This window comes from Cydia strobilella, chromosome 12 (assembly GCF_947568885.1).
Source record: "Cydia strobilella chromosome 12, ilCydStro3.1, whole genome shotgun sequence".
In the NCBI taxonomy this organism is placed as follows: Eukaryota; Metazoa; Arthropoda; class Insecta; order Lepidoptera; family Tortricidae; genus Cydia; species Cydia strobilella.
Window position 1 is genome coordinate 13,720,903 of NC_086052.1, and position 19,780 is coordinate 13,740,682.

At 39.6% G+C, this 19,780-nt stretch overlaps 1 protein-coding gene across 1 annotated transcript; it reads left to right on the forward strand.

The window, feature by feature from the left end:
• The first annotated feature begins 1,595 nt into the window (after window positions 1-1,595).
• Window positions 1,596-19,473, forward strand: LOC134746215 (UNC93-like protein). Its single transcript, XM_063680542.1, has 10 exons — window positions 1,596-1,858; window positions 7,457-7,575; window positions 8,268-8,430; window positions 9,406-9,529; window positions 15,945-16,091; window positions 16,366-16,432; window positions 16,708-16,867; window positions 17,058-17,162; window positions 17,779-17,941; window positions 18,283-19,473. The coding sequence occupies exons 1-10, from the start codon at window positions 1,715-1,717 to the stop codon at window positions 18,564-18,566; spliced, it is 1,476 nt and encodes a 491-aa protein (XP_063536612.1). The 5' UTR covers window positions 1,596-1,714; the 3' UTR covers window positions 18,567-19,473.
• The last annotated feature ends 307 nt before the right edge of the window (window positions 19,474-19,780 follow it).

Below are 19,780 nucleotides of genomic sequence, written 5' to 3' on the forward strand. Positions count from 1 at the left end.
GATGTATTTCTGTTGCCGCTATAACAACAATACTAAAAACAGAATAATATAAATATTTAAATGGGGCTCCCATACAACAAACGTGATTTTTTTGCTCTTTAGTAATAGGGTCCCGTGTAGTATTTAGTCTTAGTAGACTCCGCTGTCTGTCCGTCTGTCACCAGACTGTATCTCATGAACCGTGATAGCTAGACAGTTGATGTATTTCTGATGCCGCTATAACAACAAATACTAAAAACAGAATAAAATAAATATTTAAGTGGGGCTCCCATACAAAAAAACGTGTTTTTTTTGCCGTTTTTTGCGTAATGGTACGGAACCTATCGTGCGCGAGTCCGACTCGCACTTGGCCGGTTTTTGGATTTGAGGAGTTGTTGAATTCAAATAAATAATTCAATATCTAAATTTGATCAAAATAAAATAAAAATAATAAAGCAATTGATATTATAATAGTGTTGTTTGGTTTAAGAATAGAACTATATAAAGAATATAATGATGCAAAATACGTGACCACGAGTACCACGACACATATTCATATTCATATTTATTTATTGCATCCACCAACACAGGTGTTACATATATAATAGTTTCACATGGGCCCTGGTAGGGCAAGGCAATTATCTTAAATCTTAAGATTAATTTATATATGTACAATATATTTGACAGTGTCTTATTTAACTTTTAATAATTTCATAGTTGTATTATATAATATATAGTTATTTCTAAAGTCCATAACTGATTTTATTTTACCAAAATTTATAAAATTAAAATTAATTATACAATAATAATATATAGGTACATGCTTAAAACGATTGTAAGTTTATGTCAAAAATATCGATACCTATATAATGTCAATTTCAAGCTTAAATTAAAAATTGTAAAATGAGACATGTCCAATAAATACACTAAACTACAAAAGAATTACATTTCATCTTCCAAAAAATCTTTAAGCGTATAATAACACTTATTAATTAAAAAGTCCTTTAACTGCTTATTGAATAGCGTTTCTGATGTCTGCAATTTAATGTCGTCGCTGATTTTATTATAAATTTTGATGGCCATCATGTTTGGGCTTGATTTATGTTATATATGTTAAATATGACTAAAGTAATTTTCCTACAAAGTACTAGGGTATATGTGTACCTACACTGTAAAAAGTAATATTACTAATATTTTTTATTACCAGTGGGTAGCGACATAAATACATGTTTGGTAAACATTACTTGTCATCATGAAGTCATACTTAACTGTGTCGTGCGTTCGATTACTAAATTTACAAATTTTAATACTATTTTTAATAGGATAAGTCAACAATTAACATATAAAGCGTGTTGCGACAGTCCGCCAGATAGCAGTCGACCTAAAGTTATACATCAGTAATTAATATAACATAAATTTAATTAATCATAAAGTGAAAATTCACCAGCTGTTACAATTATGTTAATTTGCTTTCGTTACAATGGTGTAATTATTTATATAGCTGCCAGTAAACCAATAACTATTCAGCAGTCTGCCGTATAGGTATTAGTTGAAGTTATCATGAAATATAAATGTTAACTACCAAATCGAATACAAATCTAACTTTTCTTTATTGCTACAGGTAAAGGAACAAACATAAAACTAAATTTGTATACAACAAAGTTTTTCTTAAAACATTGATTTCAAAATGAAACTATTCTAATCTAAACTTTATAGTGTAATAAACTGAAGTGCAATGTGCGAAGTGAAGAAGTCTAGCATGGAGAAGGTGGAGAAGGGAGACAAGGAAGTGTTGCCGAAGCCGGGAGAGACGTGGAGGATCGTGAAGAATGTTGTTATCATCAGCGTGGCGTTCATGCTGCATTTCACGGCTTACAGTGTAAGTATCACACACAAGTATCACAACTTTCGTGCACTAGTATTCAGTATTCATTTATTTCTTGCTTCCATGGTACATTTTTGGGTAGTATTTACATATTTCTTATGGTATCACATGGACCCTGAATAGGGTGTAGCAAATACAGATAATTAAATTAAATTACAGTTACTTAACTATATCTAGTGGCTTTTACAAACTTATAACTACGTATATAAACTTTGTATATGATATAACACAAAATTATTACTAGTAACAACAATAATTATAATATATATGTATTACGAGCATATCGATCAATAGGGGACGTAGGGGAGGGGGTAGGTGGGACGACCTATGACTATAATTTCCTTTCTTCCATAAATTCGGTTATTGTATAATATGCTTTTGTTAATAAATGCTGTTTTAATTTCTTTTCAAATGTATTGTTGTTTTCTTCTGATTTGATAAAACTGGGGATATGATTGTAGATTTGTATCGACGTGTAGTATGGGCCTTTTTTATAAATGTCTATTTTTGGTTCTGGTAGAATTAGATCTAAATTACGGCGGGGGTTTGTACTGAAATCGAATAGATGAATATTTTTACGAACAAATATGGCTGACTCTAAAATGCAAATTGAAGGTAAGGTTAAAACTCCTAGTCTAATAAAGTGTGGTTTGCAACTAGTTCTTTGTTTGATATTTACGATTATGCGTATGCATTTCTTCTGCATGACAAAGGCATCATGTGCGTCAGTACTGTGTCCCCACAATAAAACTCCGTATCGTAACAAGGAATGCGCATATCCATAATATGCTGTAAGCGCACATGATTCATTTGTGTTAGACTTAAGTACACTTAAGGCATAAATAAATGAAGCTAGTTTATTTTTAAGTCTTGCTATATGTCTTTTCCAATCGAGATGTGTGTCTATAGTGATGCCCAAAAGCGAACAATCCGATACCTCTTCAATGTTTAATTGTTTTGCTATGTAACTTATGTCTATGGCGCGTTTTTGGTGTGGTCTGAACTGGATAATTTTAGACTTTTTGTTATTGATTACAAGGTTGTGATCTTTTAGCCAGTTTACTATTGTGACGTATGTTTCGGTTATATTTATATAGGCGTCGTTACTCGTGGGGCTTTTGAAGAGTAGTGAAACATCATCGGCAAACATTACGCACTTGTGTTCTGTAATTTTTGGCAGGTCATTAATATATATTACAAAAAGTACACAACCGAGCACGCTGCCCTGTGGAATTGAATTGTTAATGGATATTAAATTAGATTTGTATGTTTGTAACTGACGCGATTGTTGATTGTAATATTCTATTTGGACATACTGTTTTCTGTTATTTAAATATGATTTTAACCAGTTCAGAGCTGGACCACGGATACCTATGTCATTTAGCTTTTGAAGTAAGATGGGATGTGATACTCTGTCATATGCCTTAGACATGTCTAGTAACAATCCAACCCCATAGGTTTTATCACGTAAATGCTCTAATACCGTTTGTATATAGTTATAAACTGCAAGTGTTGTTGAGCTGTTTTTTCGAAAGCCAAACTGGTTTTTATTTATGAGTTGAAATTTCTCTAGATAGTTATATACACGGTTTGCTACACATTTTTCGAATATTTTTGATACAGTGGGGAGTACTGCGATAGGCCTGTATTGGTTGGTATTATCTTTTTCCCCCGATTTTTTATACACAGGTCTAATTTTAGCTATTTTTAGTCTTTCCGGAAAACAACTTTCATCTAGGGATTGGTTAACTAGCCTAGTTAGGGGTGCGGTAAGTTCGTTTACGCATGCTTTGATTAATACAGAAGGTATTTCATCATGGCCACAGCTGAATTTATTAGGTAGGTTAAGGATAATACTACGCACTTCTTGCTCTGTAACTGGATATATGTATATAGAGTTAACTGAACAGGTTGCACTTGCGATGGAAGTGGTTTGTTGTTCACTTATTGACGCAAAATATTCGTTAAAATGATTAGCTACTTGCTGAGGGCAATTTATGTCAGTATTAGATACTCTTAGTTTAATATTATTTGGCTGATTTTTTGAGGCATGTTTCCCTGTTATTTCTTTTATACAATTCCACATAGTTTTTGTCTTATTTTTAGATTTATCTAGGGCTTTTATATACCTCATTCGTTTGGCTTGCTTGACACAGTTTTTAAGTGTTTTTGTTATTATTTTGTAATGTTTTGTTAAAATGATACTGTTTGATTGATTTACTAATATTTTTAGTAACCTTTTGTGCTTGCACGACTTTTTTATTCCAGTTGTAAGCCAGCTGTTGTTTTTTAGTTTTTGTCTGGTGTGTTTATAAGGTATATATTTGTTTAACAGTTGTTGTAATGTATTTTCAAACTCATTATAGTTTTTATTTGTTGTTTGGAAGTTATTGATTAACTTATTCCAATCAATTTGGCTGAGTGCACATTTAAATGACGCTATATTTACGGCATTGAAATTACGTTTTAGGATATACTTGAAAGAGTTTTTGTTGTCAAAGGGTGTCATTTCTTCGAGTTCGTATTGCAAGCATTTGTGGTCTGATATGCCTTTATCCTCGACTGTTAGTTTGTAATTGGTACTATTTGTGAACAAAAAGTCTATGCAAGTAGAACTGGTGCTAGTCTCTCGAGTAGGCTCATTTACAATTTGACGGAGGTTACATTCAAGCATCATGTTTACTAGTCTATTATAATTATTGGAGTTACTAAATTTATTTATGTTAAAATCTCCTGTAATTATAATGTTTTTATGGCAATTCGATTTTAGCTTAGACAATAACCGATTTAATACATTAAAGAAGGTCTCAGTGTCACGGTCTGCTCTATATATAGTTATTATAATGAGATCAGATTTCAATTCTATTGCACAGCATTCAATTACTAATTCTACTGACAAGTCTGCATAGTCGGGTCTCTCCTTGTACGGGATATCTTGTTGTAATAATATTAATACTCCTCCACCTTTGTGATTAAGACGATTGTAGCTTGCTGCAGCCACATATCCTTCTACTTGCACTGCCTCTTTTTGTTGTTCTGAAATCCATGTTTCCGTGAGGCACAATACTTGATATGGGTGGTCTTGAAGGAGAGTTTCTATAACATGGATTTTATTTTTTAGGCTTTGGACATTCTGTACAAATAACTGAAAATTAGTTTCGAAAGGAGTGGTTCCCTGTAGTATATTCTACAGGGCCAGGGGTCGTATTTTGAGGGGATGCAATGTTTTCTTCACCAGTTTTTTGCTGTGTGCATTCTTGTTCAGTTTCAGGTTTAAATACTTTACCATTGATTATTAGCTTATTGTCTCTTATAACTGCATGTTGTCCTGCTTTTCTAGCTTCTCTCAAAGTTTGAATTAGTTTTCGTCTCATTTTAAGGGATACATCATCTAAGTATTCAGTCACTGTCAGCCCAGAATGCCGAAAATAGTTCCTATGTTGTAGTATATATCTAGTCATTTTTTTGCTCAAAAACTCAATGACCAGCGGTCGTTGGTTACCCCTCTTACCGAGCCGGCATAGGTCCTCTATGTGCCCAACAATTTCTATATTCATAATCTCCTTAAATATGTTTCTTAACCGTTCTTCCATGTGCTCCCCGGCTTCGTCCCATTGTTCTTCAAGTCCGTGAATAACTATTTTCTTGCAAGCGTTATGGTAGGTTTCGTTAGTATGTTTATCATTTTTAATTGACTTTTCTATGTCTTTTATTTCATCGCGTAGTTTGTTATTATCTGCTTCTAATGTTTTTATTTTCTGTGTAATCAAATTTATGTCTGTTTTTAATATTGTTTGTTCTTGGTCTAAAACATCGGTACGCTGAACCATTTCTTTTTTAAATTTCTCTATTGCTGTACTAATTTCACTTTGGATAGTTGTCTTGATTTGTGCTATTATTGAGATTCTGTGATTGTTCAGTCGTTCGTCTAGTATTTTTGTGAATTCTTCCACCTGGAGGGCCTGCGTGGTTTGTGAAGGAGCTGGTCCATTTGGTGTGATCAACTGAGGATTGTTTGGTGAGAAGTTCAAGTCTACAATTGTACTCGAGGCTGGCTTATTTGGCGTTATTGTTATGTCAGCTAGAGAGGACTTTGTATCACCTAACTCACTTAGTGCATTGCTTTCCGTGGATGAGTTTGTTACAATCGTGTCGTCAATGTGGGGCTTCTGTACTTTCAGTTGTTGTCTGGAGGTGCTGCGTTTCGTCTGTAGGAATGTTAAGCGAGGCAGCTTTGACGTGCCAGGTTTTGGCAAAGGAGTACTTGATAGTTGTGGTAGCAATTTTTCGCAGCATTTCCGGCACTTCCATTTTTTCTTATCATCCATAGTCATTAATGTGTAACGTTTACCACTCACTCCTATACATTCCAAACAGTCTAAACAGTATCTTACTTGACAAGATGAGCAGTCCAGGGAATGTCTGCTCGAAATTCTCGTGTCACATTGTCTACATTTCGCTGGCAGACCCATTTTGTTGCGATTAACTTTTGGTATTGTTTGGACTAAATAACTCGTATTTTTATTGTAATTGTGTTCTATTGGCTAAGAAAAAATATATGTTTCTTATCAGATGTTAGTTTGCTATGAGTGTTATCGGAATTAAAATCTAGATGGCGTTGTCATTTTACACTCCTTTGCGTATGTTCTACCACTGTGTTAACATTATCTTATCTGTGGTAGTGGTACCTGATTGGTCGAGTCTTCTATGATGTTATTGGGTTATGGTTTGTTTACATTTCATATTTCAATTTTGAACGTCCAACAGAATATTATAATTTATAAGCAGCTTGCTTTTTTATGTTTTAATGTTCTTGGATTTATGTTCCGTCACAGAATATGTAAGTTATTATAATACACTGACACTATATTATTGAGAAAACACAGTTTATTTGCACTATGAGAGTTTTGCTGTGGGGTCATTGACTTTTGAAAGTGGTGTCGTTTTTGCGGCAGTTAAGTAATTTAAATGTTTTTATTTATTTATAATAGTAATTGCCATCACTTCTAGTTTCTAAATGTTTATACTAACACTGTTCTAAACTTATGCACAGGGGTAGGACGTTTTATTTTGAAACTATTATAAAAAATGTCACTGTGGTAATCCAAATAATTTTAGAGAACACTTTTTGGTCTTATACGGTAACAGTTTATTGAGATAACACTTGTCGTGGGTATTTATGCTATAATCTATTGATTTAAACACATTTGACTACTTTGGAGTAAGTTTAACTATTTTTAGTTAATAAATTACGCGGAATCACGGCGCGAAGCCGCGACCTTAGTAATTATATCTATCACTACTTAAGCTAATAAATAATCTGAACAGCCGTCATTGTTTTCAAAATTCGAAACAACTTCGATATAATCTACGTGCAACACAGAACAAAAACAAAACAAAAACGAACGCTCTTCTATTCCGGAAAGTTATGGATACTGGAGCCTAATTTAGGTTTGCTACCCCGACGTTTGTTCTGACTTGAATCGAAATTGTTGTCAATTGTTTCACCAACTATTCTTTACCTACTTTCTGGAAGAGGAAAAACAAATGAAAACCTCATTGTGCATTGCATTGTTGATGTTATGATTACAGGGGGCAGCCAATCTCCAGAGCTCGATCAACGCCGAGGCGGGACTGGGCACCGCGTCACTGGCGGCCGTGTACGCTGGCCTCATCTTCTCCAATATCTTCCTGCCCGTGCCTGTTATCAAGTAAGAGACACTAGAGTCTTTTGTGTGTCGGCGTCTATATTATAGTCAACGCTATGGAAAATGGTGTCGCTGCGCAGTTGCGCCAACGTTGCGTCGAGCAGTAGACGCCGACGGTCAAGAGACGCTTTTGTGGGATCTCTCTAATAATAAAAAGAAAAGTACAAAAGGCAAATATCTAAGTGTGAAGAAGTTAATCTTCAGAGTTCAGGGTTCTATAAAGTATTTATACGCCTGACTTGCTATCTTCCTTGTCTCCCATATCTTCTTGATGTACTTATCTGTTATCAAGTAGCATGCACCCATATTTTAGTAGTCGATATAACGGCCTTATTATTAATATACCTACTTGCCGGTTGGTTGAGCGGCGTCCAAGTATTAGCTAGAAAATGGTGACGCTGGACGCTGGTCAAAATTAAAGAGCACATTTTTGAGGACTAACATTTTTCATTTAGAAGAAGAGTTTGTAATAAATAAGTTATATTCAAGGAGAAGGTATTATTTAAAACTATCGTCATGTTGGATGGTAATGAGCTTATGGTTATTTTAACAACAAAAAGAACGAGTAAATGCTGTCATTGAAATAACGTCGCGAGTCGCGAGACGTCATTTTCTGATTTCTATTAAGATATTACCTGACATCAAGCCCATTTAACTATGTTTAAATTACCATTTTGATAATCTTTCAATTTCAGATGGATGGGCACGAAGTGGGCGATGTCTCTGTCCTTCATAACGTACATGCCATACATGGCGGCGCAGCTGTGGCCGCGGTTCTACACCATGATACCCGCTGGACTGATGGTGGGATTGGGTGGCGGGCCACTGTGGTGCGCTAAATGCACTTACATCTCTGTGGTAAGTGAGCGATGTCCATTTTACAACCCATGTCGATTCTACACCATGATACCCGCTGGACTGATGGTGGGATTGGGTGGCGGGCCACTGTGGTGCGCTAAATGCACTTACATCTCTGTGGTAAGTGAGCGATGTCCATTTTACTACCCATGTCGGTTCTACACCATGATACCCGCGGGAATGATGGTGGGATTGGGCGGCGGGCCGCTGTGGTGCGCCAAGTGCACTTAGATCTCTGTGGTAAGCTAGCGATGTCCATTTTACTGCACATATCGATTATACACCATGACACTCTCGAGACTGGTTATTTCTTGTAATACCAGCGGGGTTGATAGCTGCGCTCAGGTTGGGCCGCTGTGGTGTGCTAATGCCGAACTGAGATTTCTGTTGTACGTCATTGAATCAGCGCTTTGTGTTGATAGTTGTTTTTAATTTGAATGCTGACGACTTACAAAATACGAGCAGCACTACTTAAACGAAACATACCTACTTATTACTTTGCTCATTGAAATTTTTTAGGAAACAACTAAAATACGCAGCGCAGTTTTATAATAAAGAGAAAATATTATATTATTCACAAATTTGTTATCTAGCAATTGGTGCAATTAGTAAGGCACATAAGTACATAATCAATTTGATTAAATTGTTTAATATATCGGCCAGTTTGTGATCAAGTCTTATCAAGTGTTAGATCACTATGTACAACCTATTTGTCATTTCAATGAAGCTATTCAATTTAATTTATAAATGTGGCTTTTGTTCTTGTTTTGCTACTATATACAGACTGTATATAGTTAGTTAGTTAGTACTGTATAATACAGTACATTATAAGAGATAATTAGGTAATCATATCATAGTAGGTACATTATGTACCAGTAACAATAATTACTATACTGTCTCTGCATGATTCTATATTTATTTGTATTCAGATTATCCATTATGTGTGATAAACATAAGCGTAATATTTTATTTCAGGTGTCAGAGGTGCACAGCAAAATATCCAATATACCAGCCGAGGCGCTCCTGGTGCGGTTCCTAGGGCTGTTCTATATGATCTTCCAGATGAACCAGGTGTGGGGCAACCTCATATCTTCGCTCGGTAAGTTCTACTTATCAGAGCATATTACTCGTATCAAGATGTTCAATAGATTAATCCTCGTATATCGTGAATGTTTCTCTAGAGCTAGTTGTGTTGAGTTGGTTCTCAACTCAATGTCGTCTAATCACGCTAGACCGGGCCGGGCCCGAGCCGAGGCGTCCGACATGTCATTTTCTATGACGGCTGATCGGTGATCACGTGGTGCTTTCCATAGAAAACGAAGCGCCGGACCCGGTCCGGTCTGGCGTGAGTCATCCCTAAGTCTCGTCATAAATTCCGCCATATTAACGTATCATTATTTTTATTGTCTCTAGTAGTATTAAATCTTCATCGTTGATTGTTGTTGTCAACGTTGTCATATACCCAATTACGATTGGAGATCGTTATTACTAACCAAGCAGATGTATAAATAATATTATCGCGCATAGTATTAATTAGTAGTTAAAGCAATCGTTTCCTCCATATGGAAGATGTAAGAAATGACGCATGTAGCGCCAGCTAGCTCGGGGTTCGATGACGAGGCTATATTTTAAAGTGAAAAGACACACATATCAGATTAAAAGTGTATTCTGCTAAGTATTGCACTGGTAGAGTACACAATTGGTTAACTTAAGAGTTAAACACTGATTACTTTTATGAATTAACAAAATATTAGATTGAGGTGTATCAATTGTACCGCGTCGGTTGCCGGACTGCGCGGGAGCGGCGGGAACGTATCTGTATACGGTCGCTCACGCGCAGCGCGTTGCGATTCGGAGCCGTGATTGGCTCATGGGGTGCAGCAATGAAGTCGTCCAATACGCGAGCTTGGCTTGACGTTTGTGGTTGGCGCGTTATACACTCCCCCTCCAAGTTCCCAGAACGACCCGTTGGGGACTTGGTAACATTATCATCTCGCGCTAAGTTACGAGGGCGACCACGTAGTCGCCGTGGTTGGACAGGCACCGAAGGAATACCTTGACCTGGTGTGAATGGTGTCAAATCAGAACTATGGTATTTACCCAGGTCGGTATTGGTTTGTATGTCAGCTATAACATAAGAAGTTGGACTAATTACTTTACTAATGAGATAGGGACCATCCCGTTTTGGCATGAATTTCTTTGTTAAACCTTTAGAAGCGTTACTAAGCAAATGAGTGTCTACCAGAACTAGGTCATTAACGCAAAACAGAGGTGACTGCCGTCGGTGCTGGTCAGCGTCGCTTTTCTTGTTGTCCTGCTGCCGTTCAGCTCTCTCCTTTAAGACATACCAGTTTTCAAGAAACTTATTTAAGTAAGGTGTGATTTGTGGCAGAAAGTTTTCTTTCTGTAGGATGGCCTTTAAATCACGTTGGGCATCAAACGGAGTCCTCAACTCCCGGGCGAACATCAGGTACGCTGGACTGCATCCAGTGGTGGCACATAGAGCACTATTCATCGAGAACCTGATCGCTGGCAGGAACTTGGGCCACGCACGATGATTGTTCTTCACTAGGATGGAGAGTTGAGTCTTGAGGTCTCTATTCTTGCGTTCTGCAGGGTTGGCCTCAGGATGATAAAGTGGTATTAAATTCTGTTTGATTCCTAACAAGAACATGGTCTGCTGCATAACAGCTGAGACAAACTGAACTCCATTGTCAGAAATGACTCTTCTTGGGAATCCATACCGTAGGAAGTACTGCTCGATCAGGGCTGGAGCGCAGACTTCTGCTGTGGCGTCCTTGAGGGCTATCAGCTCAACCCAGCGTGTAGCTGTATCCTCGATGAGCAGCACCCATTTCTCCCCATTATCTCCTTCAGGTAGAGGGCCAAAGAGGTCTATAGCTAGCACCTCTCCTCTTTGATTAAGCACTGGGGTCTGTAGTAGTCCCATAGGCTTCTGGTTACTTATCTTGTAGCCTTGGCATTCTTCACATTGTTTTAGATATTCCGTGATGTATTTGCGCATTCCTGTGAAGTAATACTTTTGACAAATGCGTGCGAGAGTCCTTTCTACGCCCTGATGACCAGCTGTTGGGGCGTCGTGGTACTCTTTTAAGACGGCCTCCTTCATAGAGTTGGGTACTACCAGCTGAGCTTCCTCCGACTCAGAGTTGGGATTGTAATAGTAGAGGACCCCTTGGGCCATGACATATCCTCTCTCTAGCCATCTGGTTGAGTTAATGTGATCAGAGTCTTCCAGGTCTTGAACAATCTTGGCGACTTCTGGATCATTGAGCTGAGCAGTTCGTAGTTCCGTCGCGTTAACTTGTGGAATATCAATAATAATAGAGCAGACTCCACATTCTTCTTTGGAGTTTTCATCGCAGACCGGTCGACTCAATGTGTCTGCTATGACATTGGCCTTTCCAGGTGTATATTCATATTTGATGTCAAAACCTTGCAGTTTAAGTGCCCACCGGATAAGGCGACCACTTGGTGACTTGTGAGTCAACAGCCATTTCAACGGCTGATGATCCGTCTTCACTAAAACTGTATGACCATCAATATAGGGCCGGTACTTCTCAACAGCCCAGATCACAGCCAAACACTCTCTTTCAGTTGTACTGTAACGGCGTTCTGCCGGAGTGAGCAGCCTGCTGGCATACTCAATGGGACGCTCATCATGTCCTTCGCCTTGCATAAGGCAAGCTCCAAGAGCATAGTTGCTTGAGTCAGTCCGTAGAATAAAATGTTTGCTGTAGTCCGCTTGCACCAGGATTGGAGCAGAAGTTAATCTGGTTTTGAGCTCCGCAAAGGCCTGTTGTTGCTCGTCATGCCATTTCCATGGTTCATTTTTCTTGGTAAGCTTGGTGAGCGGCAGAGCTATCGCTGAGAAATTTGGAACAAATTTTCTGAACCAAGCGCAGGTATGGAGAAATGTCCGAAGATGCTTGAGGTTATTAGGCTCCTTCATGGCTAAGATAGCTTCAACTTTCCCATTATCTGGCTTTATACCGTCAGGGGTGATGAGGTGTCCAAGGTACTTGACCTCTTTGCAGGCAAAAACACATTTCTCTCGGTTTGCTCTTAAGCCAAACTGACGTAGTCGGTCAAACACAAGTTGCAGGTCTTGCAGGTGTTTCTCGAAACTGTCAGATATCACCAGGAGATCGTCCAGGTAAGCTAGAACTGTAGTATTTTGCAAGCTGGCACCGGATTTGAATTTATCCATCAACCGCTGGAAGGTTGCAGGTGCATTCTTTAAACCGAATGGCATCCGTACAAAACGGTAGGTACCGAATGGTGTGATCACCGAGGTCTTATCTCGATCATCTGGATTCACACTTACTTGCCAGTATCCGGATCTCAGATCTATGGTACTTATGTAGCAATGTCTTCCGGTCGACTGCAGCAGCTCATCAATTAAGGGTAAGGGATAGTTATCTGTCTTTGTGATGCTATTCAGCTTTCTATAATCAGCACAGAATCTGACAGTATTATTCTTCTTAGGGACAAGAACTGCCGGTGAGGTCCAAGCAGATTCACATTCCTCTATTATCCCTTCCCGGAGCATCTTCTCAATCTCCGCTTTCATTATTTCCTTCTTTGCAGGTGTGAGCCGGTATGGAGGTACAGATATAGGTGCATGGTCTCCAGTGTCAATATGATGTTCAACAATTGGAGTGGGCGCTCCCCCTAGACTGAAGACTGCACTATTTCTCTCTAACACTTTGGCTAATTTAATCTTTTCACCTTCGCTGAGCATTGATCCTTCTTCAGCATGAAGTATATTGCTTGTAGCAATTGACAATTGCGTTGGCATGTCAGATTCATACTGTATGGGATACCTCTCACCACCAGGAAAACACCAAGTATGGGTATCAAAGTCCAGGTTGAGGCGAGATGCTTTTAGAAAATCGATTCCCAGTAAAGTTTCATTTTCTTCAGCTTCAGGTAAGATCAGGAACTCTTGAGGTATTACTCTATCCTTCACTTTGACATCTAAGGTAATATTGAGCACATTTCTAATTTGAGGTAAACCATCAGCGAATCTCACTCTCATTTGCTTCTCGCAGAACTGTTGCTTTTTCTCAAGTAACAGTGAGTAGAGCTTCTGACTTGCCAAGCTTCTCTTTGCACTAGTATCCACTAAGGCAATACCTTGCATGTCCAGGATTCCAATCCCTAAAATTGGCCGCTGATGTCTATTTGTGTATTCCTCATAAGTGTCAAATAAATCCAACACGGGGTCCTTAGAGTCATTCTGGTCAATTTGGGCTCCAGGTGCAGGCTCCGTGGAGTCCTCAACCTTCTGGTTTGTCCCTGAAAAATTCACAGCTGAAAATAGAATTCCCTCACAAGGTGTGGTTGACATACTGGAATTATCTATACTGTGACCCAAAGATGACATACTGTAGTTAGTTATACTGTGACCATTCTTAATACTGATATCAGCTGTTCCAAAAACAGCTGTAGTCAACCTAGATTTGGCGTCAATGACCTGCTCTGGCAGCACAGGGATGTTACTAATATTATTTGACACGGTGCAAAATGACATTTCCTTACTATGGGAACTATTTACTTGCTTATCACTGTTATCAATAAAGGACTTTGCAAAAAGTGTGCACGATTGTTGAACAACTACGGGGTCGTCCTGGGAGCTGTCGGCGGCGCGGGGCGTCACCGGCCTTGCTACTAAACCGTCACCAAAAAAATTTGCAGGAAGTGCATGTCGAAAATCAGTGAGAGACAAAAAGGTCTCGTCAAGCTTATCATTTTGAACATTAGATATAGTGTTAAGAGAACTACTCACCGGGGAGAGCTTCTTAGACTGCTTACCAGTGCCCTTTAACCCTGGATTGGACGAATCCATGCTGCAGTTGACAGTACAGAATGTAGCATTACATTTTTCGCAATTTGCGCGTATAACACCAATTTGACCACATCCATAACAACGTAAAACATTGACATCTGATGCGTTACTATTATTATTATCGTTAGACGTGCTAGTGTCTTTACTTAACTTTCTACATTCTTCTTTTACGTGCCCGTAACGTTTACAATACCCGCACTTCTTACTATACGACTTTTTCGCGGCGGACGCGGTATTGTTATTATCACTGTTATCATCTGAAAGACGCGGCGGAGGCGCGCGGGGCTCGCGGGGCGGCGGCGCGGCGCTCGCGCTCGCGGTAGCGCGCGGCGGCTTTGACACGGCGACGGGACGACTCGGCGAGGCGTGGCTCACGTTCTTGGAAGCGGCGGCCTTTGTATCGTTCGTACTCTCGTTCAACGATTCTTCGACAGCGCGCGCCTTTTGTAACAATATCTTAAACGTTGCGCACTCTTCCCTCTTAACACGTTTACGTATTCGTTTGTGTAGAAGTCCGTACACCATGTCTAACTGTGTTTTCTCAGTTAACTCGTTGCGCGGCAATTTTGAAAACAGCGCTCGACACTTCGCGACGTAAATATGAGTGTTTTCGTCGCCTTGAGGTGTAGCAAATAGGTCGCGGTAAATGCGCGGCGGAGCTCGATTGTCGCCGTAGGTATGGCGCAAGCTGTCAATTACTTCGGCCCATGAAGTTGTCTCAGGTTTTATGCCCTGCCACCAATCTGCGGCTGAATGCGTTAATAGCATAGATAACCCTCGAATGGCGTTATCGTCCGAGATATTTGCACAATCTTTGTAGGCTTCAATGGCGTCAATAAAACCTTTGATGGACTCCTCTGAATTTCCAGCTTTGCAGCGAGAGAAATTTCCTCCTTCTACTGGAAGCGGAAACGGTGTCGATGTAGTAGACGACGACGGGTGCCTAGAGGTTGTGATGACGCTTTCCAGCAGTTCCCTGAAGGCGTTGGTTTGCGACCGTTGTAACGACTCCACTAGCGTCGCGACGTCATCTCTGGTGAAAGAACCTTCTCGAGCGGGCTCGAGGTCATCTGGCGTCGGCGTCGACACACGTCGATTTCTCCTTGATTTAGGCGGCATTTTATTACACTATATTGTTTATTTTAACGAATCACGGCACAAATGTTCACTTTTTCACTATAGCCTCACACTTGGGCAGCCATTTTGTAGCGCCAGCTAGCTCGGGGTTCGATGACGAGGCTATATTTTAAAGTGAAAAGACACACATATCAGATTAAAAGTGTATTCTGCTAAGTATTGCACTGGTAGAGTACACAATTGGTTAACTTAAGAGTTAAACACTGATTACTTTTATGAATTAACAAAATATTAGATTGAGGTGTATCAATTGTACCGCGTCGGTTGCCGGACTGCGCGGGAGCGGCGGGAACGTATCTGTATACGGTCGCTCACGCGCAGCGCGTTGCGATTCGGAGCCGTGATTGGCTCATGGGGTGCAGCAATGAAGTCGTCCAATACGCGAGCTTGGCTTGACGTTTGTGGTTGGCGCGTTATACGCATGAAATAATCTCATCTACACCAAGCCCGTCGTTTCCTACTCGTATCTTCGCCGTATTTGACCTGTTAACTTCCTTGTTTCCAGTGCTATCATCGTCAGATAATGCGGCAGCAGTGACAGCCGTGAACGAGACGATGATCCCGGTGCTGTGTGGAGCCAACTTCCTGCCGAGCGCCGACGCGGGGGAGGTGTTGCAAGCGCAGCCGCAAGCCAAGATACAGACCATCGCTGGTCAGTTTAAACAAGTTGTATCATTTATTTATTAATAAGTTCTTCATGTTCTAAAAGTAGAACATGAGATGAAAGATTTTCTGTTTAGCCATGCAGTTAGGCAAACGCCATCTCCGATCTTCTCCTGTCGTTTCTATCCTGTGCTACTCTCTTCTAGGTTACCTACTCCAGCGACCTGGAGAATATCGTCTTCCCATCTCTAAATTTAAGAGTTTTTAAGTTTAGTTAGTCAGATTGAATGAGTTTTGTGAACATGTTTTATTTTATTTTCTAGGTATTTATCTCGCGTGCATGGCCGGGGCGGCATTAATTGTTGCCGTCGGTGTGGATTCTATGAAGAGGTGAGTAAATTTGACCAATCTAAAGTATACTTAAAATTTTGCTCACGGGCCAGTCGAGATTAATCCTTGTGCCCATGTCATAAAGACTTTCCAAGCTTTTATAACTCTAAGTACCTGTTCTTAAATGTAATCGTCTCGTATTCGATGTAGGTTCGACTGTTAATTGTACTGCAGGGCTTAGTACTTTAGACTTCTAGTTCTTTCGTACTTATTGTGGTTTAAATAGTTCTTTTAACCAACATAACTGGATCTTCAAATATCCTTATTGACATCAGATACGACACCGGTCGCAGCGGTTCTGGCGAAGGCAAATCCGGCCTAGAACTGTTGGCCGTCACGCTCCGGTTATTGGTGGAGCCAAACCAGCTGCTCCTTATCATCATTAACATCTTCATAGGAATGCAGCAGGCGTTCTTTGGCGCCGACTTTACTGCGGTGAGTTACTTACAGTTGATTTTAAACCTTGCTTCATCGCAATAAGGGTTAGACCATAGATATATGAAAAGGTAAGTTCCTATATCTATGGGTTAGACTCTGATGGTGAAGGCAAATCTGGCCTAATATAGAATACTTGTATAACCTATTTCTTATTTATTTAATAATACTGTTTAATTGACTTTTGCAGTCATTCGTGTCATGCGCCATCGGCACGGGCACGGTAGGGTTCGTCATGATGGTGTTTGGACTCTCGGACGCTATAGGCTGCGTAGTCACTGGATACTTGGCTAAGGTAAGTCGATGCGATTCGAGTCATCGGGACAGGCACGGTGGTTCGTCATGATGGTGTTCGGATTGTCGGACGCTGTAGGCTGTGTCGTCACTGGATAAAAACTTGGCTAAGGTAAATCAATGCGCCATTTAGTTGAATGCCCTATAAATGTAGAGGACACGACTTGTTGCTGCTTATATTTGGGAGAAGCTCGCGGCAGAACTTTATGGGTGGAGGCCTGGAGTGGGATCAGGCCGAACCATAACGAAACCAACGACAACGCCTGGTTCAAAGATCAGGGCCGAGAGTGCGCATGAAGGTATACAACCCTCAAGAGTTTTGCGATGATATTATTATGATCCTCCATTTCAGCTATCATAAGTGCGTAAAGAGGCTTCCTGAACTATCTACCAAAATGATTTATGTACAAGACCACATTGGAGTGTGTGCTTTTATGTGTCTGTGTATGATACATAGATTTATCAATATGGTAAAATTAACCATTAGGTAGGTGGTGTGGCGAAATATAGAAAGATGACGCCTTATCATGTATCATAAGAATCTCTAACCACTGAGATTCAGTATTCGTTATTTATCTGCTGAATATTTGAAGTGCCTAAGACTCCCATGTTTTCAGATTTCAGGTCGCATACCTTTGATTATTGGAGCGACAATCGTCCACACTGGGCTGCTGGCAACACTGCTCGCGTGGCAAGTGCAGGCGGGCTCTAGCTATGTCATATACGCGATCGCCGTGCTGTGGGGCCTGGCCGACTCTGTGTGGATGGTGCAGATCAACGGTGAGCTCAGTTTCTAACTAAGGCCTTGATGTCCGGTTGATGCCTAATGCTGTATATCCCTGATTATCGGAGCAATAGTCGTCCAGACTGGGCTGCTCACAACAGGCGGGCTCTAGCTATGTCATGCCTGGCTGACTGTGTGGATGATGCAGATTAACGGTGAGCCATTAAACACAGCTACTAAGGCTTGGTGTCTGGTTAACGATCAAGCGCCCATATTTATGTTTGGCTCAACTTCCTTACTCTATGGCATGCATTTGGCCTAACATAATATGGGCGTCTAAAATCACGTAAAATTCAATCTATAAACTAATATTTAAATTCAACCTCTATATTTCCAGCGTACTACGGCATCCTCTTCCCCGGCCGCGAGGAAGCCGCCTTCTCCAATTTCCGTCTCTGGGAGTCCGTAGGCTACATCATCGCCTACATCATATCACCCTACCTACGAACCAGCGCCAAGACTTGGCTACTCTTCGTCATGATGGTGGTCGGAGTAGCGGGTTACTTCACCGTGGAGCGTAAAGAGAGGAGGATTCAGAAGAAGCTGGTGGAAAAGGAGAAGGAATTCGGATGTGAAAAGGGTTGTGATAATATTGCTTTTCAGAGTATTGAGAGGTTTTGATTGATGTAGTGTAAAAATTCGAGCCTCTGTCATTCTCACCTTTAAGATTCGAGACCTTAGAACCTTATTGAGCCGAAGCTCTAATTTGTAATATTTTTAGTCTTTTCTACTTTTTATTAGAGAATTGCTTTCAAAAGGAAATACAAAATATTTACAAGCTTTTTTTTACATCCATTGTCTATCCATACAATTTATGGTAATGTATTAGACTCAAAAGAGACTCGACTCATCGAGTTCTGCGGTAAGCCTCTGGCCTCAAAATGAAAATGGAGCTGACTGACAATAAAAAAAATTGGTAGGAAGATTCGTAATCTAGCGTTAAATTTGTCTTTAAACTTAAGACTCGCGATTAGGGGTCTCCAAACATTTTTACCTGAGTGCTATGGCCAGGCCTACAGGTCTGACGATGACGCTTCCTTTTCGCAGGCCGGAAAGGAAGCCTGCGAAAAGGAATAATAATGGCCAAGGATTGTATGTCCTTTGGCTCTCCCGATATTTTCAGCGGCCCAAAAGCAAGCCCTCATGTGGACCCATGAATTTAGAGGTTAGGTAGTTGCTGAAGTTAAGTGATATTGTAAATAGATTTATGTTAATTAAATAATTAATCCATGTTAATTGTGCGTAGGTACACGTATTGCGGGCGATACAGTATTTTAAAGTATCTATGTGTTATTGATTGTTATATTTTTTTTATAAGGTTAGTTAGGGCAAGGGTCTAATACCATCCATGGTCCTACTACAACCAACTTATATATTTTCTTCATTTTTCATAAGCTGCTATTTAGATTATCTATTTCACACCTTTCCCTAAAAATATTTTCAAAGATGCAAAATGTAAGATTTTAACAGATACATATACTAAAGGTTTATATCTACTTACATAAGCATACTTTTCCAATATCTGTGATCCATTTATTATTTTTAGATCTATGTGAATTTATTTAAAAAATATTTTTTATAGCTTATATTAAAAAAGTTTTATATAATTAATAGTTATTAATTTTAAACATTTAATGTGTTCTATTAAGTTTACCAGTGATATACGAATTACATTATACTAAGGTACAGTGATACTATTTGTTTTGTGATATAAAAATAAAGTTAATATAATAATAGTGTTTTGTTTTAATTTACACGGTAAGTACTTTACACGGTATTACACTGTAAGGGGAGGCCATCATGAGCCCACGATATATGTAATGAACAAAAAAATA